The sequence below is a fragment of the Mercenaria mercenaria genome, chromosome 2, assembly GCF_021730395.1.
Source record: "Mercenaria mercenaria strain notata chromosome 2, MADL_Memer_1, whole genome shotgun sequence".
NCBI classification, from domain to species: Eukaryota; Metazoa; Mollusca; class Bivalvia; order Venerida; family Veneridae; genus Mercenaria; species Mercenaria mercenaria.
Genome location: NC_069362.1, coordinates 37291839 through 37319790, shown reverse-complemented (window position 1 = coordinate 37319790; position 27952 = coordinate 37291839). Strand labels below are relative to the sequence as shown.

Below are 27952 nucleotides of genomic sequence, written 5' to 3'. Positions count from 1 at the left end.
AATAATGCCTCAATTTTCACTGTAAAAGGTCAATACTATTATCACCTAACAGAACTTGTAGCTTCACTAAAACAAACCAAATCTTTCCCACTTCTACAAATATATTAATTATGCCCCAAAAATATGACCCCAAGAGATTTGAACCCACGAACTAGATGGAATGTTGACATTGTTATATTCTAATCTAAAACAGATGAAATTATTAAGGAGAAGTTTCAGTGCTTTTACTGCGGCGAGATATAAAACACATACTATCTACTGCGGAAACAACTTAAAATTCGTGTTTTTAATACAAATGTTCAAATTTGTTATTAAAAATAGTACCTACCCCCGTAATAAGATCTATATATTTGAAAAAGTAAGTAATTCTATTTTTAGCAGAAAAAAACCCAAACTTGATACTTCGTAAAATCGGGCTGAATATAAAATTAGCAAAACTGAATATGCGACAAAAGTATTTTCAACTCTTAACAAATAATCATATTTTTACAACTGTTCTTATTAAATATGTGTACTATGTTTCTTATACCTACTACATGACAGTACAAACATTATAAAATATTGAAAAATAACAAAAATAAGACAGGCTGTTTCCCCAACTCAGGCGAAGACCACTTTTTCTAGTAAGTGCCAGTTACCTCAATTAACTATTACAGACCGCTCAGTGTCAAAAAGTGGCAAATTGTGAGAGAAAATTCCGCTGTGTTCATAAGCCCTTGATGCCAAATCTTAGTTTAGACAGCTGTGAGTTTTGAGCCAGATATACATGCATGTTAAAACATCTTTATACCAAAGTCTCTAAGGATATATGGCCGACATTTAAGGCCTACACATTACAGTGACATTTCAAATGTATATTTAAGGTGGAATATTTAACATATCACGCCTACACGCGCACCTGCAATATACGTGGTAACATTACCAATGTGCCATACTATCTAAATTAATAAAGTGTGAAATGTCAAATATATTAATATTTTTTACGATCTTTTTTCATTAAATGTTTTTTTTTTTCGAATAAAGCTCTCGCGCAGTTTTACAAGCTGCTGTTGTGTCGCTGATCAATATTTCCAATTATTTGTAATTTGGGACGTAGGCGATAGAAGATGCTTAGCTAGCGAGATTTATCCCGCTAACGATTTCACATATACGTTAAATCTCGACCTGTTGCTTTCCAACAAGCACCATATGGTGTCTTTTGTTAGATGCGAAAGTCATATATCTCCTTGTAAATATATACCATGATGTTAATTGACTTCCTTTGTACAAGCACCTATCTAACCTTGGGAAGAACACCCGTTTTAAAATGCCTGCAACGGTTTTTAAAACTTTCTGACTAAATTTTTCATTTAAACACAAAATTGAAGCAATGCAAGACTATTTTTTTGTTTCGGTCTGACAGCTAAAACTCACGAAAATGCTGTCAGAAAATATGATACGTTCGACGCCTTCTACGGTGAAATAATATACGTTTGAATGGTGGTGGCAAAGGTATAGTATCAGATACGCAATGAATTAAGGTTAGCCTGTATTAAGGTGTGAAACTGTGTAGTGTAAAATTTAATTTGAAAAGTTCTACCCCTTTATTAAATATGTATTACCCAGCAAGTACCGTATGATCATATTATTTCTACACAAACCAGGCAAGTAAAGTTAAACAAACAAATATGTATATATTATCTAAATTTACTTCTGTCAAACTGGAAAGACTGAAAATCTATTGGAAAGACAAGATTAACACCACCCCAGTTGGGACACCCACACCAAAGTCCAGTTCGAGGTAGGACAACTTCGGTTAGGGCATCTACAAACTTAAAACCATGAATACCGCTCTAAATCCAATAATGCCCCCGGAAAAAGTACACAAAAGCCTGAAAACCAGATGTTTGCAACCCTGATAAGGGCAGGTCAGTCTTAAAACTAGAGCAAAAGTGTATTCTTATAAATAACTGGAAAAACAAACAGAACAGATTTTAACAATATGAAAATAAATTATCATATATACATTTAGTCGCATCATAAATAACCAATATATAAATACATGACTATTATATCTTATATAAGTACAAATATATATATAGCCTTCACCAAACATCTACACTATATAATAAAACGACTATATACACTTTATGTAAAATTCTGTTATAGCTATCTGGCAATACATGCATGTATGAAATTTAAAAATACTCCACATATGTTACACAAGCGTACAAAATGTGACATTAATGAAAAACGTTTTGGCTGATTGATACGAATTCAGAGATGACTTTAATAAAAATACATAGCCTTTTAATGAATATATATACATGACGATGTATTCTATGTTCTGATACGTAAACCACGCTCATGTGTAATAATGTAATACATGTATATGAAAATAACGTTAAAAAGGTGAAAAATAACTCGGTCCTAATTGCACGAATATATCCACGTATCTTTAATAAACAAAAGTTACGTTAATGTAAATGGTGTATGGAAAACACGATACTGGGAAGCTGACTGATAAAAAATACGCTGCACGTGATTCACGCGGTTATATTCAACGACAGATGGTAAAATATGCCTACAAAACAAGTATAATGCTGAAAACGTCACAACCTTTTAATCATTTATATAATTAGCATAACGAAATGCAAAAACATTGTACCCAAATGCAAACGAAGTACAACATGCACGAGTAACTTGTTTTACTTATTTCTTTTCTACATGCTTCGTTCTGAAAATGTAATTATTAAAATTTGTGATATATATTTTCATTATTTACTTATTTTATTGAATATTAAATGTTATCTGATTTCTCTGCCCTATAGCAAAAAAAAGTCAAGTGCGCTAACTGAAAGTATAGTTAACCTTTAGCCTGATAGCGGCAAGTAATTCTGCCTATACGACCAGTGCAGACCAAGATAAGCCTGCACATCCGTGATTGATCATGGTCTGCATTGTTGGCTGTTCAGTCAGTAAAATTTCAGTGAACACCTCTTCGAATAATAAGTGGTAATGCCCAAACTGAATGATAGACCAGTCCATTTTAGAAATTGAGCAGGCTAAAGGTTAAGTGCCAGTGACAGTGCACTGTCGTGATAACATCGACCATATTGGATCGATTTTGATATCTTACTATTGTACAGACGTACAGAATGTTAAATGTTGCACATTTTTCTCATCAAGGTGCACAGCCAAATTGTTATATATAGATACAGTTTCTGTTATATTCATCTGATATTGCGCAGTACCTATATAACTCAAGTAATTTCTATTATTATGACCCAGCCAGTATCTCTTTGGAAACCGTCCAAGGATATAATAAATGCAAATGTATTTTATAATTTATCTGACCAAAAGTAGTAATTCCATAGATTATTTACAATTAAATCTATTTAAATACAATAAATAACGTTTCTGTTAATAGTATAAAAGCTACATAATGTAATGAAAAACTTCTAACAATGTCTACATGTACTGAGCTGTTAACCCAGCAAGTTTATAAATCAAAAGGCAACAACTTAAAAAGAAATAACAAAATGATATGAATTGTAACAGAAATATATATATAAAAAACTCAATAAAAACCTAGATATATGAGAATCTACACTAATGATCTAATTCCATAATAAATATATATTGTATGATTAACAAATGTACAAATTCCACAGAAAATGTCTACAATCATTAACGTCACCACCAGGTGGCGTAGCAGGATAACGCATTCCACAATATTGTATCGAAGAGTACATAGCCACCAGTTATTGTCCAAGAAAATGTTTTTCTAACAAAAATAAAATTGGACGCAAGTTTCATGGAAAAACAAACTTTTCTTAGGCTCCCACAAACAACCAAGACAACACATACCATAGAGATCTGTCTCAAGTTCCATCTAGTCTAATTAACTGGCAAGTAAGAGATGGTGATATTGACTCGATGACGAGTAAGGTCCATTATTTAGACCCAACCCGTCAAATAATGCTTTCTGATTTTCCGGCGAAATCTGGAGGGAATTCACGGATGACTGACTTGTTACATTCATAGGTGACTGACTGGGAGACTGCTGACCATTCATACCTTGAAATAGCTGAGATTGGATGGATGGAAGCACTGACTGACTGCTAGGGGACATCTGAGACTGAACAGGGGACTGGAGTGGCGAGGGGCCAGAGAACATTTCGTGAAGCGACCCAGACACATGCTGAGTAGAACTGCCCATGTAATGGTGCTCAGATGGAATGCCCAGACGATTTTGTTGTTGCTGCTGAAACTGCTGTTGCTGCTGTTGTTGCTGCAGTTGGTAGTTGAGTTGTTGTTGATGCAACATTTGTTGTTGCTGTTGAAACTGTTGCTGAAGTTGCTGCTGATGCTGATTCTGTAAGAAACGTTGCTGCTGGTCAATGAGAAATTCTACTCTAGGGTCACGTGGTGACAAAGACCGAGAACGAGGCGGGGTCGTTAATCCGGGATACTGCAAGTTATTTGGAACGACCTTTTGCCGGAAAAAGTTCCCGAATTCTGTTGGCGAAAGCCGAGTTGGACGCTTGGCATTCGACTTCAGCTTTGTAGATCCGAATTTTGTTTGTGCAAATGTTGCCGTGGTGAACATTTGGGCACCTTGGCGCTTCGGTGTATATGCCACAGGTGGTGGAGAAGTTGCCCTACTTAACGACGGAAATGGCGCGCCACCGGAAGGAGATGTTGACTGGCTGCCACCCCACGAGGATGACGATATAGGTGAGATATCTGAAGGTGACAATCCACCCGAGTGTTGAGACAGATTAAGAGTCCCAAGGGATGCGGAAAGTCTATCAATTGGCTCAAACGACTCAGCGTCTGGATTAAATGCTTGAGCCTCGGGATTGAATCCGCGATTAGTGGCCTGCACTTCACGGTCTTCGTTCTCGTTATTCTCCTCGAATGTTTTATCACTGTACAAAATCTTTACCTGTCCTTTCTCACCTATCCTGTATGATACCTCATTTGGATCAATCCAAAGTGTCAATTCTTTTGGTAAGTAATCCTGCATTTCGTCCAGATTCAGTCCCACTGAACTGGCTGCCTGTATAATCACTGGGTCTATTTTCTCTCCATTTACTCGTACACACCGGAAACCAGATCCTTTCACTGGCTGATCCGGGTACCAGTGTCCTTCAAACTTCTTTTTAAGTCCTTTTTCAAGTTCTGTACCAAATAAATCCACTCTTCTCCTAGGTAGTTTATTGTACAAATAAGATATAACAAAATTTAATGCCACATTCACTTCCACGTGCATTTTGCTGTATTTATTTAACACTGTTTCACACACAAATCCTTTCCGACTGTCTCTGAAGCTCCCTAGCTGATATAAACCGTTTGTGAACTGTTCGTCTCTATTAAAGTAGCACAATTGAATAACACTGTTTAATGTTTTCTCGCCTACGTCTGATACTGTGTTATTCCTATTTCCTACGTACAGCACGTACTGTTGTTGTTTTCATCTCTCATATCAAGAGAAGATCAATCGATTGCCTGTCAGATACTAGAGCGATTATGCCCCTCCTCTTGCTACAGATTTATAGCTATATTTAGACCTTATGACGTATGAGCATGCCCTTCCAGTTTATAGTGTCATCTCACGGTCGTCTGCCTGGAGAATACAAGAGAATCGATCAAAGAAAAGGACAATAAAATATATAACAAAGCGAGAAAGCTTTCCTAAAACATTTCTGAAATGTCTCTCTTCTCCAAATAGATTACTTTTGTTTATTTCTCCTTTAAATACAGCTGTTACCAGGAAAGTCGATAAACCCTCGAGTTTTAATTTGAAAAAATAGAGATTTATTGTGACATGCTGTGAATATTGATATTTATGTAGTTTTCCATCAAAATTTCTTTGAAACAAAATGACTTTTAGCTTGCTCATTGGCGATGCATCCCCCGATGTTGAAGGTTGCGGACTTAAACTATTATCAGTGGTGACTTTTACGTTTACTTTGGGTCAATATTCTCCTTCTCCTTCGATGCTTCATCTTGCTTTTCATTCTCAGTCTGTTTCTCTTTATTAACCATCTGACGGGTTTCATTCTGTTTTGCAACTGTTTGTTCTACTTGTCTCATCTGAGTGTCTGGTCTGCTTTCCTCATCTTGGGCTGTTTCTGTCTGTTCAGTTGTTCTATTATCTTCTGTTTCATTTGATTTACTTTCTTTTTGTCTGAACAGAATGCTTGTGTGAAACTTGTCAGTCTTTAATACTTTGTCTTTATCTAATGGAAAAAGGCCTGCGTCTCTGAATCCATTCACAGCATTCTCAACCTTTGATGCATTTACCCATGCCTTTTTGAATATCGCAGCAAATTCAAACTTTGTCACATACTGACCTACATGATCTATCTGCCATTCACGTAAAGAAGATTTCCATGTTTCCTTTAGGGACGAAACAGTCTTAGATCACATGGCTGCATTAGATGACTAGCATGTTCCAGTAGGCAATATAATATGATCCCATTATCTTTACATACATCAGATGCTTCAATAGTCATATGTGTTTTATTTCCATCAACAAACAAAATTACTGACTTTTTCACCTGCCTTTCTTCTATATCTGGGATGAAAACGGTTTTCAGCCACATGACAAACAATTCACTATCCATCCATCCGTTTTCTGACCTCCCCAATACTGCATCATCAAACCTCTCTCACATATTTCTGGTAAATCTCTGCCCAGCAAACACTATCATCGGGCGCAGATAATGAGCAGCGGCGCTCATTCCAGCCATAACTGTTACCTGTGATCTATCTGACGCAGTTATATTATAAACCGATTTTGCACCTCTTAGACCCAGAACATGTCCCGTTTTTGGACACATACTGAACCCTGTCTCATCGGCGTTGTACAGCCGCGTTGGGTCTAGAAGTATGACTGGATCAGGGACAGTATCCTTAATGAAAGACTCGAAATCTGTGAACCACTTTTCAACATGTTCAGGTTTAATGACTGCCCTTTCTTTATCTAACTGTCTCGGCGATCTTAACGAAATTTCAAAATGCCTGTTCATAAAAATGTAGTACCAATCTTTACCTGGTCTGTCATCTTTACAACGATTTGGTCTACCATCTGCCCGGATTATTTTTTGCACAACGTCCAGTAGCTCTTGTTTACTACGTCCTTACCCTATTTTTGACATGTCTGTCAACCACTTAACGATCCGGGATTCCTCTTCCGAAGATAAAAGAGTTGGAGATCCCTGAAAGCTCTCAACGGATGATTTACCAACAACCTTATCATAGTTGTTCTTGGGACACCGTACAATTTTGATGCCTTTAAATAGCCCATCGATTTTGACTTAACAGCATGCACTGCATTTTGCAGAGCTACTTTGTCGTATTGTTTCCCTTTCAATTGCCTACTCATCCTGTCGAAATAAAAAAGATAAATGTTAGCTAGAGAATCTAGCCGTATCTTACTTTAAATTACACATGTCTATATCTACTAGATCAAAATTATAGTACGTATCTAATGTGTGCAAAAAATCACTTTTTATTATTATTATTTGTTTTGCAACAGTCAGGATGAAGATTTAATATCATTTTCAGTTTTGAAAAACAGGTATCCGGCAATATCCGAAACATATTACATTGTGTCGGGTCTCCGGATACCTACACTATTGTGCTTAAATGACCTTCAAACATTCCAGAATCTGGTGGAATCACGTGTTTACAAATAATCAATACACACTTTAAACTCTGATACACTGTAATCGTAGAAGTTGAATCAAACTGAAAAAATCAATACATGCAGTACGCTTAGCGGACGGTTTAAATTCGATGTAAAATACTACTGTAGCTGTAACACTGGACCTTTCCGTTCCTTGTTTTTAAAAACTCCCGCTCGTAAAACTTTTAAACCGGAAAAGGGAAGCTATATTCTCTGCTCATGCGCACTGCAGGTTTCAAGTATGATTAAAATTAACGGAAACGCCGATTGGTTAAAACTATCCGAGTTAAAACTATATCCGAGATTACCCGACGGCGCTCTATCTGTTTGAAAAGGCAATAACTTGAATAAAACATATCATCTCCTAAAATGTAAAATTAAACTGTACTGTCGCAAACAGTTTTATTTGCAGACAACAAATATTTACGACACAAAAATAATGGTAACAGGCAAAAATCATGAGAAAAGAGGGAACAGATATCTGTATGAATGTGATACTGATGCTATTTCATTACTAATATCGTATTTTCTATGTTATTTTACCAATCACATTTTGCCTGAATTTGTTACTAATAACAGTTTGATTGACACTCTGTAACTCTTAAATTATAAATCATTTTAAATACGAGAAAACACATTAGAACGTTTTTTTGTTTTTTTTTTCTTTTATATTTTCAATGCATACAGAATTGAGTTTAAAAGTGTTATAATATGTATAACTTGTTATTATGTTTGAAACGTATGAAACTGTATAATTATAATTTTATTCAGAGTTGCTCTATTTTCTAGCCCTTTCAATATCTCTGTTACAGTAATAGAATTCCGTTTAAGCTGGTGCTGAGAGGGGGTGGGGGGAGGGCGAGGAATGTTGCACATTACCTCTCGTAAACAATTTCAGTCCAACCGAGTCTTCTACTATTTTGCTGGGTTGCATTTAATGCTTCCAGAGGATCTTCTTACAGATTTATCAACACTCTTAACAGCAATAGTGAAGTGCCATGTGCCGGGCGTAAAAATCTCCTCGTATTTGAATTGTGTTGTTTATGGAGTCCATTGAATATCTTTGTAATAGAATTCCACTTTATTCAGTGCTAGGGGGTGGGGTGGGGGTGGGGGTGGGCGTAAGAGGTTTTGCGCAGTAGCCACTTCCCATTACTTCTCATGAACAGATTTAAACAAACCGAGTCAGCTATTATTTTGTGTGGCATCCTATGCTTCCAAAGGAGATCTTCATACAGATTTTTTTTTTCAATTTGGCTGGACATATGATATGGTTTTCAAGTCTGAAAAGGGGCCCGGGGATTATGATCCAGAAGTATGGATTTTTACCGTTTTACTCGGTTAATTGACATCATGTACTAAAGTTTATATGTTTGTCTCTGTATTGCCCCAAGTCCTTAATAGTACCTTTAGACACACACATTTTCAGTTAAATGTGCTTGTTACTGTGCTCTGAATGATCAGTATGCCGTTTCTGGAATCACAACTATGCCGAAGTTCACGTCAGCGTAAATCCGTATGCAATGTAAAATTCTTTTGGTATTTGCCGTCTTAATTCTTTCTTTCATCGTCATTGGCGCTGTACCTAAAATATTCAAACAATTTGTTTGCATCATAATTTTTCAAAAAAAGAAACAACAAAAAAAAACCCCAATATATTATGGTCAGTAAAATGGTAAAACAATATGTATTATCACTGCGCTTGGTTTTGAGATATTTGCCTATGATTAAAGAGATCGCATATTTCAAACCATTTAGACTTGTTTATTGTATGTTTCGATATCATACTTTATCTTTTAGGCTAATCAGGCTAGCCTGAAAAAGGGCCTAACCTTGAAGTACATGCAAAAGAAATGTTTCAAGTAGTTTTGACATGGGAAATATCTCTTTTTTCACCAACTAAAAGTTGCATGTCATGGCAAGTGCCCAAGTCTTGTAAAATGGTCCCCGAACACACATACCAAAATTCAAACATAAAATGCCTTGCTATACTGAATTTTATTAAATCTACAATTGTTAGCCCTGTTAACGTCATTTTTCCATATTCAAGAGCAAATGAACACTAGGATTAGCAGTAAACAACATTTCCTTCTTTGATAACCCTAATTTATTACAATATTTATATTGTTTTATTTTTAAAACAGGGGTTGAATTACCCCACCCACTTTGTTATAATGCACAGTACAGATATAAAACTCAGAGTATCAATTGCTTCTTTATTATCTAGACATCTATATATATATTTAAAACAAGAACAACTTTGAAAGACTGGAAAACAGTTTAATTCGACATATTTCATTATTTCTGTCATACACAGTTATGCAGATAGTTTTGTACAAAGTATGTACAAAGTAGTGAGTTTTTCATGTAAAATAATGTTTTATCTTGTCTAAAACAGATTTACATTCATTCAAAAGATGTAATACTTATCAGTCACAGTACAATGGATCTGAACATTATCACAGTATGTCAAGATGATGTATACTACGTCTATAAACGTTTAAAGGATAGCTAAACTGAAAGCATTGACTAGATTTAAATTCACTTAAGCCTACTAGTTAAACTTAAATAAAGTGCAAATACATGTATGAAAATAATCTCAGATTTAACATTACAAAACATTAGCACATCAATTTTAACAAACATTAAACAATATCTGCAGCATTGTCCAAATTAAGCTGATACTGCTATTCCTTTACTGTTAAACAATTTAATTTTATCAAGGGGTCTATATTGTACCCCACCCACTTAAAATACTTATGAAACAATGTCATATTTTCTCATCTAAAGAGTAAATAATACTAACTTACCATTAACATTTATTTAATCATAGCTGCATTCCATCAGCAATAATTTTAATTAAATACAAAGTGCACAACACATCAAATATTGTATATATATGTTATTTAGAAGATGATGAAAACATTTTCAGCATACTATTTGATAAATTTTAAATAAATATTTCATACTGATTCCCTCGTTTGTTTTTTACTTTAAAAAAAAGAAAAGCCTATTCATAGTCGTCTATATCAATGTCTGCTGTCAGTGCTGTTGTTTGAGAGTTAGTGCAGTTTGAACTTCCCAGTAAGAAGAGCTAAATCCCAAACTACTTCATGTATCAATCAAGAATTTAGATCCAAAATGGTGATAGAGTTGTATTCCTAGACCGACCTGCAGAGGAGCTATAATTTCTTTGGGTCTGCATGCTTGTACAATTGCTTGACCAATCGAGCGGTTTTATACGGTTAGCGTTACCACCAACTATTTTCTCCATGAAGTATTGTAAACTAACAGGAAGAAAATTAAATGACGTTTACAAATTACTTCCGGTTTATCAAACGAGCAGAACTACCTTAAATAAGTTATGTTAGCGCCTCGTATAAGCATCTGGGACCGGAGATAAGCAATTATATTTTACCTGTCGCACCATAAACTTAAGCTGTTGTGTTTTTGCCACTGACCGTTCCAAGGCGGTGCCCCACTGTGTTTCTTTGTTTGTTCGTTTTGTCCTCGTGTGTTTGCTTTGAATGTGAGTGTGTGTTGGCATTGTGCACGTCTGCGTGCTGTGAGTTTCGTTTTGGGGAGGCTGCGTTAGTGGAACGTGGCATTCCCTTTTTGATATTTATCCTTGTTTTTTACTATCCTTTTTATATATCTATGTTCGTCAATAATGTATTCAGGGTTCGTATATATAATATAAATGATTGAATCTCAAAGAACGACTACCGTTTTGTGGTCTTCATTTCTGATATTTTTTCACGGACATATCCACAAACAGCAGGTTTTTTTTTTCTTTCATTGTTACGTTTTTTACCACAATTGGTACACATGTGTTAGTTATTCCTGAGGAATACATATTATATGCAGCTTAAGTTCACCTATCCACAGATATATCACACTTGTCTACATAATGCTGACCCTCGAGTGTTTGTCTATTTTGTTGCCTGATCTGATGAACAGATGCGGAATATATCGGGTGTTTCCATTGTGATTTAAAAAACGAAGAGTAATTGTCACATAAACATAACACTTGCAAAGTAAATGAAATCCAACCCTGGATATTACTGACACAAATCTTCGCTGCTAAATACTAGATTTTGTATGGCAACTGAAGTACCATTTGTCAAATTAAAGGTTAATTAAAAGTAAATATATACCAAAACCAAACGTTGTTCGAAGAGCCGGGGAGTGCATCACAGGGAAGGCGAAATTTTAGTTTACAGATTTCTTGAAACGTTTACATCCCGTTACTAGTATCTAATCAAAGTATCACAGACCTTTGTTTGCCATAACAGAATACCCGTCAAGGTTTTGATTATTTAGAAATCCATAAAAAAGCTTTTCATGCGATATAATATGGTGTGGTTGATGGGGAAGTGTTTACTTTAAGTGCATTGTGCACGAATGTTCTCTTAAACGAAGTTTTCTTAAAAAATGCAAAGATCAGTGATAAACTAGGGGCACATGCGTGTACTTCAAGACTGTATGTCATTTTCAAATCTACGCGTTATCAATGAAATAATCGCAAGTTTACTTACCGAATCGAGATGTTCTGACACAAAAAACGCCGCCACGGGAAGTGCTGTGCGCACCTGTTGATGACATACTATACCACCCCTGGTATTTAGTGAACAGTTTTGATACCATACTTTAAAAAATATGTTTATTCTAAACCAAAAACATGCAGACCAGAGAAATAAACTTAAAGATTACAGCGTTTAGAATGAAATTTGCATATAGATGTTTGATATGTCTAGAAGAACATTTTGACAGGATCAAATATAGGCTATGTGAGGTATCTGAAGCCAAATAATGTGAAGTTTGAACACATTCGGTCTCGCTGAGAAGCCTGCCTACAGTATGTGTCTTGCTAATGGGACCGTCACCCAATGACGTTCTGGTCAGCGTTCTCTGAACATTTCAATCGTTCAATTTTTGAGCGTTCTAGAATGAGGATGACACATCTGGCGTGTGATTAACGTGTGCCTAACGCATGACTAGCGTGTGTCTAACGCACGAGAAGCGTGTAACAGCGACCAAGTAAGATACCCCTGAAAACCATTAGCGTGTGCTAACGTGCCACTGGCGCGCGACGAACGATTTGTCAACGTTAGACGAGCGTGTTGAGCGTGTGACTAACGTGTGAATAACGACAGAATAACGTTTTACTGGCGTGTGTTTTTTACGGTCGAACGGGTACAAAACGCTGGAAATTTCTTAGTGAATTCAGTTGCGGGAGCACAGTTCATAGTGGTGAGGAGAACCATGAACCTATTGGCAAGGATGCCAAAGGCATTCTCGACCACACGACATGCCCTTGACAGCCTGTAGTTGAAGATCCTCTCGTCGTCGCTCATACCACGGTGCGAATACGGCTTCATCATGTTAGACCTCAAGGCGAACGCGTCGTCACCGATTAGGTAGTACGGCACATCCTCGTTGTCGTTGGGCAGGGGTTCAGCTGGTGGGAAGCCAATGGAGCCATCATCGATGCATTCTTTCAGCTCAGACCCGTTATAGATTTGTGCGTCGGATGCTGCTCCTTTCCCTGAAAATCACAAATTACATCAACGTAAACGTACAGTACAAATAGTAACACAAACATCTGGCGTTTACCCTGATAATAATGTTCATACATGCTCCTAGTTGATAGAGCAATGGCACGAATCGGACGCATTTAGAAATACGCCAAGTTCAAGATCATGTCGTAAAAGTTTACAGGGATTGAACCATATCTGGCCTTCTCAGGTCCGTGTAGCCTACATGACGTAAATAAGATCTGCGAGGAAGTTTGAAAGTACTGAAATCAAGTACAAGAGTTGACATGGGTAATGTACACTACGAACCATATCTTGTGCTACTAGTCTGTTTCGGAATAATGCAAACTTGTACCCCGTCTGTCATATCATTTCAGTACATATTCTATTTGTGGCGTACTTACTTCGCGACGAGCGGGTCTGGATGTATTTGCTATGCTCTACGTTTCTTCGAAATCTGCCCTTAGATTTGAAATTTTGTACCAAAGCTATAAAGACTTTACTTAGATCTTGTATGTTCCACTTAATAAGGTTGAGGCTGGGAATTCATACAACAGGCCGTTCACAGGTCAAATGTAGCAGGATGTTTATTACCTTATTCGACTTTCATTCTGATTTTTCATGAAAACTCGAGCCTGTTATAACGCATTTATGATAACTGATGTTTCACAATGCTTGGCGTGAAATGAAACCAAAAATGACAGCAGAAGTAACAGAACGTTTTGGACTGTCTACAGAATTTTTGTCTAAGAATCAGAAAATCATTATGTCTATCGTATTATCTGTTAAATACTCATCCTGGCATTTTCATTAGATGTCATTATAGCATGTTTAGAATATCACTTGTTGCACGGAAAGTTCGTATTTATCTCATTATGCATTGTTTGCCGACATGGAACTACTTTTTCCAGCCATAAAAGAATGGTCAAGGGCAATGGAACAAAACAAGTCAAAAAGATTAAACATGACTTAAATTTCAATTGAACATAATAATATGTACTCTAGCTGTAGTACTGTACATTTTCCGTTTCTAGAACGCAATGGTTAACTGTGTAATAGAACAGGTATAGTAACATAATCAGGGGTTAAATAACTGTACTTTATAGGCCAAGGTTTAAAAAATCATCATTTTTCCACCTTTTACCTAATATATGAAGTGTTATTATTCAAGCCCAGTGACAATACCAAAAATAGTTTATCATTAAAATTACATTAGAAACAAAAACATAAACACTTGTTTTTATTTCAGTATACACAAGACTTTCTAACAATTTACGTTTATGGACATAAGGCTGTCGGGCATACAGGAATGTAAGTCGGCCGGACGTAAACTGCATAACTTATTTTTATATGTTCAATTCAGGTAGAATTCATCGTTCATCCTCATATTTCATCAAAATAACAATAAGATAATTAATACACAGGTATCACTGATCTACAAGCATCATATAGACAGTAAGTTGTCATTAACAGTAATAATCTAAGTTACAGTGGGACATGAAACGTTAATATTATTCCATATTGCGTTCAGATTTCATTTCGGATCAAGGGTCAGTGTTAGGTCCTCTTTTATTTTTGATATACGTTAATGATATAGCTGAAAACCTTGAAAGTTTAACGCGTCTTTTTGCTGATGACAGTTCCTTATCTGTAACTAGTTGTGACTCAAACTATATAGAATTAACTCTCAATGAAGACCTCAAACGGATATCAGAATGGGCAAAACAGTGGTTAGTTACATTTAACCCAAATAAGACAGAAGTTCTTTACTGCTCTTTTACTAATAATCCTAAACCTATTTTGTATTTCGATAATGTTCAGTTAGATTTTACTCAACACCATAAAGATCTTGGTCTTACATTAAGTGATGACGGTACTTGGCATGAACATATTTCAAATATAACTAAATCTGCCTCAAAAATATTGGGATCAATGCGATTGTTAAAATTTAAATTAAACAGGAAAACTTTAAATCAAATTTACATTTCGTATATGCGGCCTATATTAGAGTATGCCAGTGTAATTTGGGATAGTTGTACCGAATACGAAAAGGAAAATATTGAAAAATTACAGTACGAAGCTGCAAGGTTAGTTACAGGTTTAACAAAGTCCGTTTCGATCGAAAGGTTACTACAAGAAATAGGATGGGTATCATTATCAGACCGTCGGTTGATTCAAAAACTTACTATAATGTTTAAAGCAAAACACGGCGATTTACCACACTATCTTTATACTCTCTTTCCACATGAAGTTTCAGAAACTACTCCTTATAACTTAAGAAACGATAATAATTATGTTACAGTTGCAAGAAGAACAGAAATATTTCCCAATCATTTATACCATCTGCTATTTCTGCTTGGAACAATCTAGAAATTAATATTCGAGAATCGTCCACTTTAAACGCTTTTAAAACAAGTCTCAAAGAAAAATTTAAACCTCCACAAGTTCCTTTGTTTTACTTATTTGGTGTAAGGACATTGTCTGTTTATCACGCCAGAATTAGAAACAGGTGTAGTAGTTTAAATGGTGATCTTTTTAAAAATCATTTAAGAGATTCAGCTCAGTGTGAATGTGGCTATGGCATTGAAGATGCTGAGCATTTCTTTTTTAAATGCAATCGTTTCCGAGATCAAAGACACCACTTATTTACATCCACACGCCCTTCACAGATATTCAACGAAGTGCAAAAGTTTATAAAACATACAGAAAGGTTTAAATAATACATAATATTAACAACAGACCAAACAACATCTTACTAATATCTGACTAGATTAATCCACCATTGTTCAAATTATATAAACGTTTAACATCTCGTGACAGTCGCAGACAGACAGAGAGACTCATGCCATCACATCGAAAGTTTGTTTTTTTCTTTGTATTATTCTTCTGTGTTCTTTTTTCTTTTTTTTCTTTTTTCATCAGGATTAAGTGCTCTCATCTTCATTACTTTTTTCTCTTATAAACACTTGTACATCCGCCATCTGTAGTATATTATTGCTCGAGTGTAGGCTATATGTTGTTATTTTTTGTGTTCGTTTTTTTCTAACTAAAGCTTAAGGGAAGGACAGTCTCTAATGTTGTCAGAACTTGTTGTCCGACCCTTTTGCCCTTTGATTATGTATGTTTGAATTGTAATTGTAATAATATATCAAAGAGCAATAAAAATATGATTAAATCAAAAATCGGATGCGTGACGTCATTTGTGACGTCAGTTAAATGTGCGTTTTTGCGTTTAAAGATTTTTAGACACGATAGTTTCAATTTTACTCACGTTGAAGAACAAATTTGTATATTTCAATAATAATTATAAGTAGATACTCTACGCATGTAATAAAAAAAGGTAATTAGATTAGATATCGAGAAGTATGCATTCGTTCTTTTGCGGAATAATAGAAAATCTAGGGCGTAGGCCTATACTGCGCTCATAAACCTATAGATTTACATATTAGAAATTTTAATGGGCTGTATATAAACTGTCATTCATTATAATTATTTCAATTCCTTGTTATTATGCTGTTCGCCTATATAAGCAATAAAATGTAACACAAAAATTAATAACCATGGCATTTCCGCAAGCATTTACTTCCGTATAATTCTCTTCTTGTATTCTCATACAAAAGTTTATTCATGTACCGTTTCATAAAGTGCGTATTGTGCGCAAAAAACGTGCATACAATACAAATTGTAGATATAGATCTATATGAAACACGGAACTCTTTCCCAAATGAAGAAATGAGTGAGTGAGTAAGTGAGTTGGGTTTTACGGCGAACCGACACAAAATGGTCATATATCGCCGAGATGAAGAAATGAGGACATAACAAACAGTTTATACGATCAGCTTCAAAGGGAGTATGTTCTCTCGATGACCAACAACCGACGCTGTTACACGGTTGAACACGATATGATGAAATGAAACATTAAATATCTTGCATGAAGGTTAGAGGTTATAGACTTTCAGTATAAGAGATTCAGTTTATTTTCTAAAATTTAGACTGTTTGTATCAATCGTTACCTAGCACCTTATCTTGCAATGTCACTCAGTAGGCTAATGTCATCTAGCAACGTCACCCAGAAACGTCCTTATAGTACACAATATCGAAATACAGTAGTTTCCGGGTTGATATCAGATTCGTTATTGTTGGTACTAAGATTTCAGCTACATTTACACGCAAAATATACAGCTGTGAATGGCATCGTAAGGACAGCAGTGCTCGAATGAATAAATATCAGTATGACATTTCCATATAAATTAAGGTACTCTTTGACACAAAGACAGTATTATTTTAAATTCCAGGATCGACATTTCGTCCAGAAAACATTAATGATTAGAAGAGCAATAGTGTCAGAGTCAGGGAATTCAAAATTCACAGAAGGGCACATTCACGAAATCTGATCACTTGGAACCCACTAAAATCTTTCAATTACTGACGTTTCGTGTGCTGCAGAAAATGTAACCTAATGGAAAGGGGCATGATTTTGGCAGTCCATATTCCTGTCAAATACTAAATTTATTCTGTAGTTATTGCCTATTTCACGAAAATTAAGGAAGCTAAATCGTTTGCATAAGAAATAATTGCATATTATCTTTGGGCATATAAAGAATAATAAATAATATTTCATTCATAATTTTAAATAGAGTAGAAATCACACTGATTTTTTTTAACTTATTGATTAAGAAATTTGTCTTCATCATTTCTATCCTTTTATCTCATCTGTGGTGAGTTCATCAGAGAACAGGCAATAAACCGAATAGATAAAACTACGCTATTAAAGCTTTGGCAGATTTGTTAATATATGCAACACCAAGAACGCATTTGAATGAATAAAACACTGGCACTTCTCCCTTTGTGTTGATAATAACAAATACTTCATTAACGGACAATGGAAGTTTTGCAAACGTTACGGAGGGTATAGAAGTTGACTCATTGGCTCATAACTTACAGTTATAAATTAAACTACTTCATTAATGTTGGTACTGCAGTGAAGATTTGACCAAACTTCTATAAATGACAATCGATATGTCAAGTGAAGGATAATTGTTGTTAAAATCATCCATTGTGTAGGCATGTATTAATTGAGACAAGTACAGATAAAGGAGTGATAAATGTTCAAATAACCTTTACACACCGAGACCTGTACGAGACGACCTGAGAGCGAAGATATATAGTACACAATGATATAAATTCATCATTTAGCTGTAAATATAAAAACAGTAAATTACATTAAAACAGCAGTAAATAGCTGATGTGAATACCTTGTGAATTAACTGTGTACGATTATCTATTGAAATTATTTTCAAAATTTTCTCAAGAAAAGTTCAATCTTTATTGTACATAAGTTGAAGGTTATGGCAAAACAAGGCTCCCAATTATCAAAAAAAAAAAAAAAAAAAAAAAAATCATTTGAAAATTTTGTAAATTTGATTCTACATCCTCCCTCAGTATAACTTTTAATTAACGTTAATTTGTACATTAAATGTTCCAACTACCTAAGAGAGTCTGATCTAGAAAAAAAGCGCAGTCGCTGTAAGTGTTCAGTATGTTAAAACAGTATTTCGTAACTTATTGTGACTGACAAGACACATAAATTGTCATAATAAATCCAAACACTGCAACAATACCATACAGAAAATTTGCATAAAAATTCAAACACTACATTTTCGACCGAGATACTTACAAAAACAAATCTATAAAATAGCATAGTATATAGTCTTTATTTGGAAACAAGCAAGATACGTTGTTAAATGTCAGTGCACGATGAATGTCAAAAATGCAAGACATACTAGAAGACATCTGGAACAAAAATATATCGGTGAAATTTCAGTCATAGTTGTGTATTTCATTTACCCATATTTTTTGTATGTTCATGTTAGGGACCGCGTTTACACCATTGATTATTGTTCTAGTCTGGGAGGACAGACTTTTTCTTTCTGTCAGTTTATTCATGTTACATTAATTTTATTTAACGATGTTTCGTCAATTATCTCTTTTGCTTTTTATTATTTAAAATCAATGGATTTAGACTAGCGTTTAAATGTAAGCAAATGATATTCCTTACCGTAAAACATTTCATTTTCAACATGCAGTAACCTTAGAACCTGATAAGTTTCCTATACAATTGTGCATATGTCCTATACAATTGTGCATATGATAATTCGATCTCTGGAGTATATTTGTTCTGTATAGACACTGACATCAGTAATAACAAGGTACCATAAGCAAACTTAGCCCCATTATCAACTCCGTTGTTGTACGGGCACCCACTACAATTATTACGGCGTTTAGATACAGAATGTCAATACTCTATATAAACGGCCAGGTTGGACCATCATTTTAATAACTGTGTATCGAAAGAAAGCCACTGAAATCACCCTTTACCCAGTTGTAGTGTGATGTACCTGGGCCTCCATGCTTTAAATACATTTAAATATGAGGATCTTGCAATATTTCAAAGATAGGCCTACTTATTCATTTTTGTGATAGTTTCCCTGTAAACATGAAGTCATTGGGCCAACGACGGAAAACCGTCAAAGGATAATCGTTGTTGGGCCACTGTGCCCACAATGATTTAATAAGTATTGTAATCAACGTTGGGCCAACGTTGAACCAACTTAAATTTCAGTCAGATATCTTGCATTGGCCCGATATTGATTTTCAGGAAAGACTTATACGAGAAAACATCGTTGGGCCAACGTTGGGCCAAACGTTGGTCCATTAGAAGTAATAATATAATAATTGTATATTTTACAGGTCACTGTTTTATCACAAGCCCCCACAGGTATACACAGGTTGTGTAGCTGTAACATGCAATATTTAATTAATATTTAACACTTTTCTGCACCAATTCATAATCAGTTAAATTTGGGCTAATTGAACTAAAAACTTATCTGCAGCCGTAATGAATTTTGAACTATTTCAAATCAACTACCTTGAAAAAACTGTGAAAAAAGTATTGAAAAAACCCTTACTAACTCTATAACAAATATCTAATTTTAATACAATCATAAAATGTTTCAATTTAATTGTTGAATTTCCAGAGCATGAACTCTTGTTAACCCGAGTTATGTAAGAAATCCAGAAAATGTGTAATTTTACTCTCTAGGCCAGATTTCTAGCTTTTTAGACATGTGAAGTAAAGGAAACTATTATACATGTGATAGGTCTAGGTTTAACAAAAACCGGTCTTCAGTATAAACTGTAAGTAGAAGTTTTTTTTAAAAATATTTTTTGATAAAGTTATGGAATCTTATACAGAATTTCTTTTTATGTCCTGTATGCATGTTATAATCCATATGACTTGAACATATGTTAAATATAATATCTAAAGCTGGCGGATGGTATTTGTGTTGAGTATTAAATTCTGTAAATAAATAACTCATTTACTTGTTAATTCTAAACATATTTTTCTCGGTTAAATACAACAAAATAATTTCATACATTAGTTATTGTTATCAATGACGTAGATGGTTTAATCAACATTATGATTTTTGTTTTTTACAGGTTGCTGTTCAAGGGAGTAATAATGGAGTGCCTAGCACTGTGGTGCACAGGAAAGAGTAAAAATATAAAAAGCTGCAACTTCAGTGAGAAAAGAAAACAAACAAACAGAACTTGGATATATAATGAGTTAATATACAGACAGTAATTCACTTAGTAGGATTTAATTAGTGACTGCAATAAGAAAAATATTTAGATTTATAAAAGATGGAAACAATATTTACATGTTGTAGTGTTGAAATATTCTGTTTATTTCTTCAGAGAAATTTCAAACAAACTTTAAATAATGTTAGATTTCTTTTTGTTAAATGTTAACAAAATCACAACTATTTGAAATAAAACATGTATTAAACAATGCTAGTTTAGTTTTTTTTCAATTTCGTAATCGTTGGGATAGCGTGCATCCATCTTTGGCCAACAAAAGAAACAGAGTTGGCCCAACGTTTGGACCAACCGTGATAGACGAAAAAATGCTGTTGGCCAATGGAGGGCCAACGATGAGTGTAGGATATCAGTTGTTGCCCAATGAGGGCCAACGATGAGTGTAGGAATCATTGTTGGCCCAATGGGGGGCCAACGATGAGTGTAGGATACCAGTCGTTGGGCCAACGGTGTACCAACCGTTGGCCAACGTTGCGCCAATTAGCAAAATGGCGTTGGGCCAACGTCCGGAAATCTTCGTTGGCCAACGAAGAGTCTGCCGTTGGCCCAACGTTGGGCCAACGCATGTCTGCTATCTGGGTTAACCACACCATTTATCAAGTCCGTAACAGTTTCACTACTCCAGCTGCTGTATACGTGCACTACTGTCGTATGGTAACAACTAACATTTCAGGGTGTAAACGCGCAATCCAATTCCGCTGGGAATACGCTTAAATATGGTTGCGCAAACGTCCGGTGCTGGTGTTGCGCGTAAAAAAAGACGAAATTGGGTATGTGAAGTTATGATTTGCTTAGTATGAGACAAGAATAAAATTTCTCGATAAAGCAAAATGCTATTCGACACAAATATGATAATACATCATATGTGTAAAATATCTGGTTTGTTAATTTATGGTTCGGCTCTAATATCACAAAAACTCAGGCGACAAGAAGCTTGTAAAAAGTATGAAATCAACAAAAATGGAAGTTTCTGACCTCTATGCCTAATCTGAGACATCTAATGCTTTTTATGATAACTTAAGTTATAAAGTAACGAATCAAAATATTTGCTTCAAATCCTGCTTATGTGGACATAATTGACAAAAAATCATCGGGAATGGGGTTGAGCACGGGAATGGAGTTGCTTGTATACATCATAATGTATATAATGTATACGCGCAACTCCATTCCCGGGGCGCATCCCCATTCCTGATTATTTTTTGCCAATCTTTTTCCCAAAAGCAACATTTCGTTCAAGTGTATGTAATATTCATGACTGTTTTACACATGTTTGATCATTAGCAACGTCACATTTCCAGAAATATGGCACAAGAGTTAGAAAATTTGCATTTTTCATGATTCCATGCTCTTTTGACAGTTCTAGCCAGCAGAGTTTTCGTGATAACAGAGCTGATTCTTAAATTAATAAGTTGGTATTTCACATATATGATCTTTATTCATTTTTGTGTCGAATAGCATTTTGCTTTTTTTTTGAAAACACGCGTAAATGTGTCATTATTTACAAAAACAAAAACCCACCTACCTCTATTTTGTATATATTGATGCGCAACACCAGCACCGGAAGTCGCGCAACCCATTTTTAGCGTATTCCCAGTGGGAATTGGATTGCGCGTTTACCACCCGTGTATTTCATGAATTGGATAGTACCATTTTTATAGAACACTAAAACTTTACTTTCACATGAAGTAACTCACACCCACATAGCAACTTTCTGACCAAGTTTACCATATATAATGCAACTAAAGCGGTCGTACTACAATTTATGTAAAAGAATCATCAGACTTTGTCCGCTGGTATGTTTGGATCCAATCAGACAACCTACGCATTACTAATGACATTTCCGGCTTTCAGAACAAGACTTACAAATCTTACATCTTATTAATGTAGAACGGCATCTGTAATAGGCATGTTGGAAATGTCAGCAGAGATTTTCGCAATGACACAGACACTAATTACAGCTGACAAAGGGAAATTACAGAGAACTTATTACTGAAAAAATAAATACATTGAACTCACGAAGAAAATGATTTAGACAAGTGGACTAACTGCCATTGTCAACTGTCGTTTTCTGCGACGTGATAATTAAAACCAAACTTAATTATATCTTCTTTGACCAGGCCTGTCATGTCAGGGAGATATGACCGAACCTTAACATCAAGTGCGTTTCACTGACACTTGATAATGTTTAAGCCAACGGTAACTATGTTAACTATCAATTGTGTATGACTGTATTAATCAAAACAATTGAACAGTTAATGTTCAAATAATCTTATCACTGTAACTTGATGGGAGAAAGATACATCTATTGTTACCAAATAACACATATAGGTAAATAATTACATTATTAAACCACGAAAATGTCGTTTTATAGACATCATAGAAATAATAGTAGTCTTTAGTTTTAGCGAATACCTAACCCTGTCTCTCAGACCAGTGAATGTGGTAATGATAATAATAATAATATTTTTTTTCAAGTTTCAACAAAGAATTTCTAAGACTAGAGACTAGTAGCCAGTCCAGTATATCGGACCCTACACGAACAACATGTTTCTAAGTCGATCCGGTTTTTATAATTTGCAATAAGTGGTCTCTCAACCTTCAGTTCAATTAAGTGCACGTGTTAAATGATTATACCAGAATACCAGTATGGATACTTCTAATTTATCAACCCATTATTTACATTTTAACTACATTAAGCTTATGGAATCTGCATAAAAATGTAAACTATAAAGTTCTGGCTGGCTGGATACGACCGAATTGTTTCGTAACACAATTGTAAACACTGAAACATTTATCAGATAAAATTATCTCTAGGTCAGTTTTCTTCAGGTCGTCACGAAATGTTCTTAAATCAGCGGAAACTCTGGAAACCCGGAAGGTTGAAAGAGGAATGGCATGAACATAACATATTTAGAATATCAGTAAAGGGTAGGGCTAGACCGTGCCTATATATATTGTATATGAAGCCTATTATGATTTTGTGTTATGTTGTCTAGTCCTTTGGGGTCATGGAGGGGTGTTGCACTTTCCACTACCTATCATGAACAGACTCTATATTTAACCGAGTCTGCTATTATTTTGCTTGGTTGCATTCTATTCTACCAAAGGGTCTTTTTACAGATTTCATTAACTATCACAACAGCAATCTTTAAGTGCCGTGTGGTGGCCGTAAAAAGTCTCCCCGTATTTGGATTCGGTGTTGTTATATTTTCTGGTCCTTTGGGATCATGGAGTCCGCTCAATGGGTAATAGAATTCCGCTTAAGCCGGTGCTAGAGGCGTGAGGGGTGTTGCACTTTCCACTACCTATCATGAACAGATTCAATCAAACCGAGTCTGCTATTATTTTGTTTGGTTGCATTCTATGCTTCCAAAAGATCTTTTTACAGGTGCGTGTCAACAGCTTTCCAGTTATAATGGTGAAGGTCACAGGCGCCTGTTAGGTGTTTTGTTTCAGATATGGTCAGGCCCCTGGGTTTAAATCTGTAAATTTCTGGATTTCGGAAAAGGCAAAACTACGTTCTTTAAAAAGTAAACATGTATTCATTCAGTCATATCAGGGAATAATTTTCCCTGTATTGCCGAAGCCATACGATGATAATGTTGACAATAGGCCAATATCAGATTCCTTTGATAGGTTAATCAGCTTGGCAGAAAGTGCACTATCACTATTAGTTTTTGTCAATAAAACAGCTTCCATCCTGTTTTTAAGTTTGTCATCTGATTACGAATACAGATGGTAGATAATTTTGTGCGCTGTGACCAAAAGCTACGGGAACAGTGTATTAAATGTAGTAAAACTTTTTTGGCCTGGATTACATACTTCTTAAATAAAATAATAAAAACATTTGAAGATTACGCGAATAACGTTTCATTAAACTTTATATGCCACCTGGAAAGGAAATAAGGAAGTACAGCCGTTACATTCACATATGATTAAATAAACGGGTATTTCATTTACTGAATCAAGAAGAGCTTTGATCTGAAAAATTACCAGTCCCTGTGCTAATTTGGTTGCGGACGAATGCCCGATTTCATCTTTCAGATCACATATACAGGACAAGTTAATTTGTCAGGCGCATTTTGCCACTGACCAAGAATGGATCCAAGAGTGGGGGGTTGGCAACTGACGCCAATTCAACCAAACCCCTTAAAATCAAGTATACAGTTTTAATGTCCTAAAATTGAGAATCAGTCATTTCAGTCACATTTTTCGGCTTGCTTCGCTCGTAAAAATTATTGATGATGATTTTTGATAATATTTATTGCTGAGGTTGTTGGAACTGACGATAGTCAAAATAAAATAAAAGGTATGAAGTTGGGGCCTAATGGTTCTTTTTACAAATATAAAATTTAAAAGATATGTTGAGCCAAAGATTCATGGTCAGACTATAGCAAAATATACGCAAGAGGGTGTATTTCCCAAAACATTTCAGAAAGGAGGCATGGTCCTGGACCCCTCACGTCTTCCTACACTCTCATATAATCCTAGATACGCCAATGATGATTTTAAAGGTGAAATCGCCCAGTTTTAGGGTATAGGCTAGAGTTCGCTTTCAAAATGTAGTTTTTATTATAGTTATATTAGATTGTAAATAACCTATATATGAGATAGAGCTCTTCATATTGTTTTAAGGAGTGCTCCACATAAATTATCAACATCAACGTAACAAATATCTTATCTCACATTCAAAAATTGTACCTTAAATGAGGCAGTTGTTGCAAAGTTGCATTAATAAAGATAAACCATCACGTCATATATTTTATATCCTCATAATACATACACCAGCTGGTGAAATCACAATCGCAATAAACACATATGTTGCACCATAATATTTCTGTTAATGGGACGTTGACCTGTGTTCATTAATTAAAAAAAAAACTTTCTGCTTTGGCAACAAAGTGGGTTTCATTGCGAACGTTTTATTAAATATAACGTAATCTATACATTTCTATTTTAGACATATCGTTTACGACCACAGTCGCAGGAGAAAATAGTAAACATATCCTTCTCACAACATAAGATACATGTATCACTTCGCAAACTTTTACATATTACATGTGAATTATTTACTAGATCTACTTTTCAGTTTTCAAACAGGAGAAAGTTAAGGCATAGTAATTGTGTGCATGTATAGAATTTATTTTCATTTAACAGTGCAAATCTATCTCGAAATGAAATGCATAAATGAAATATATATAAATATATATGATCGACAGTTGTTCATTGAAAATAAATGCATGAAGTCCCACCCTCCCTTCCCGATAGCATGAAAAAAGAGAAATCCTCTCCATGGACGGGGATGATTCGTCTATCTTTTCGTTATTAAGAGAATAGTTTTTACTCGATCTTAATTGACATCATTAATAAATTTCAGTAATTAAAAGTACTGCAATATTGTTATTTTTTTCAAACTTATAATTCATCGATATTTAAATAATAAATTCAACTCACCAGAGTTTTATATCCGCTTAGGAAGGTACCACAGTCTAAAATAAATAAACTGATTAATTAAGACCTGATGTCACTTTGTACATCTGTTTGTAAATGTCCCTATTATTGTATGTAATCTTGGTACCGAAGTCACGGTAAGACACGACTTATCACCGAGTTAAACTGTATCATGATAAACTTCTATATGTGAATGAACAAGACTGTTTCATTTAAATTTACCTGTGAGAATTTTAACATACGACAAAACGAGGAACAGTTGTAAAGGCCACAGGGGCATATGTCATTAAATGTCATTGAAAGATATATGAAAGTTTCATATCATTGTTTGATCTTTTAAAATGCACAATACAACTACATGTATGTGTTAAATTTAGACCAAGAATTTTTGAATATTAATTCAATACTACATAACTGTAGATGTACAGTATACTGTAATAACCACGCAGTTTATACAAAAAAAAGTTCGAAAAAGTGAAAAGGGTCACGTTTTTGTCCTCAAGTGAATTGATTTTTTCGTTACTAATGAAAAACATCGGCAGGATCCTTATGCAATTCCTTATCAAGATTTTTTCTTTTCCAAATGCGTCTTTCAATATATGGATCTTGTGTACCAACAATCTCCGCCCGTGACTTCAGCTTCTTGTATTATTAACATCTAAGTAGTAAGTAATCATTATCATCCGTAAGAAAGTATTTTAATATGAGTTTTTTTTTTATAATGATGATATTTGCCAAGAGATTCGGATCAAAATTCAGCGTACACATGAAATCATTAGCCGATTCTGAAACGAAAAACAGCATTTGTTCGGTTCCGGTTCCGGTTCATTGTTTATTTGTAATGGCATTTATTCAGCTCTTCACAAAAGTTTAATCGTAGTTAAATTAAAATTTCCCTTAACATAATAATAAGATCAGAGATTCAGTAATAGTAAACATTTTCTATCAAACCCTCGTTTTCCTCCGTACAAAAGCTACTTGTAAGTTAATGTACAAACAAAAAATATATAATTAAATTACTCTCTTTAAATGATCAAAATGGAGAGTTAATTTAAATGAAAAATTGCAGTCTAGAAATATCAATGCATTTTTTTAATTATCCCTTTCTAGTGCATAAAATGCTTGGTTTAAACAATATTTATATTCAACAAATATCATGTAATTATAATAAATACACATGTCACAAAGGCAAGGGATCAAGCAGTAAGCTAATAAGCCTTTTAGAAACTCTTTCCCCATAAAATGCTTACACTTTTAAACAGAATGCAGACTGATGTTTTGGCCTCGCATACTTACTCTGCAATAAGATTGATATCAAGAGAAACAATCTAGAGGAGAGAGTGGTCCCTATATGTTCTATAGTAAAAGATATTTTTTTATCTTAAAAAAAATTGAAATACGTTCGGAAGTGTTACATGCCCCTGTGCAAATGGGAACTTCCGGTTAACACTCCCAGTACACCTTGTTTTACACCTAAACTTACCAAAAATGATATTTATTTGACGTCTACTCAGTCAATGATCGATTACTAAACACACGAACACTTTTCGACGGTGTCAAGCACTGCCTACGGCCAAATGTCTGTGTATGCCGTAAACTAATAATAGATTTGTTACATGTTTGTCAT

The 27952-nt window shown here is 34.9% G+C and overlaps 1 protein-coding gene across 1 annotated transcript; it reads right to left on the bottom strand.

Annotated features, from left to right (window-relative positions):
• Positions 1 to 26495, bottom strand: LOC123563742 (protein Tob1-like). The gene is made up of 2 exons (XM_053535309.1): positions 26329 to 26495; positions 1 to 5611 (listed from the first exon to the last, which is right to left on the bottom strand). The coding sequence occupies exon 2, from the start codon at positions 5255 to 5257 to the stop codon at positions 3884 to 3886; it is 1374 nt and encodes a 457-aa protein (XP_053391284.1). The 5' UTR covers positions 5258 to 5611; positions 26329 to 26495; the 3' UTR covers positions 1 to 3883.
• Between the last annotated feature and the right edge of the window lie 1457 nt (positions 26496 to 27952).

Bases quoted from the DNA above. Each gene is read 5' to 3' on its own strand.
- LOC123563742 (XM_053535309.1), bottom strand. From the start codon at position 5,257: ATGCACGTGGAAGTGAATGTGGCATTAAATTTTGTTATATCTTATTTG.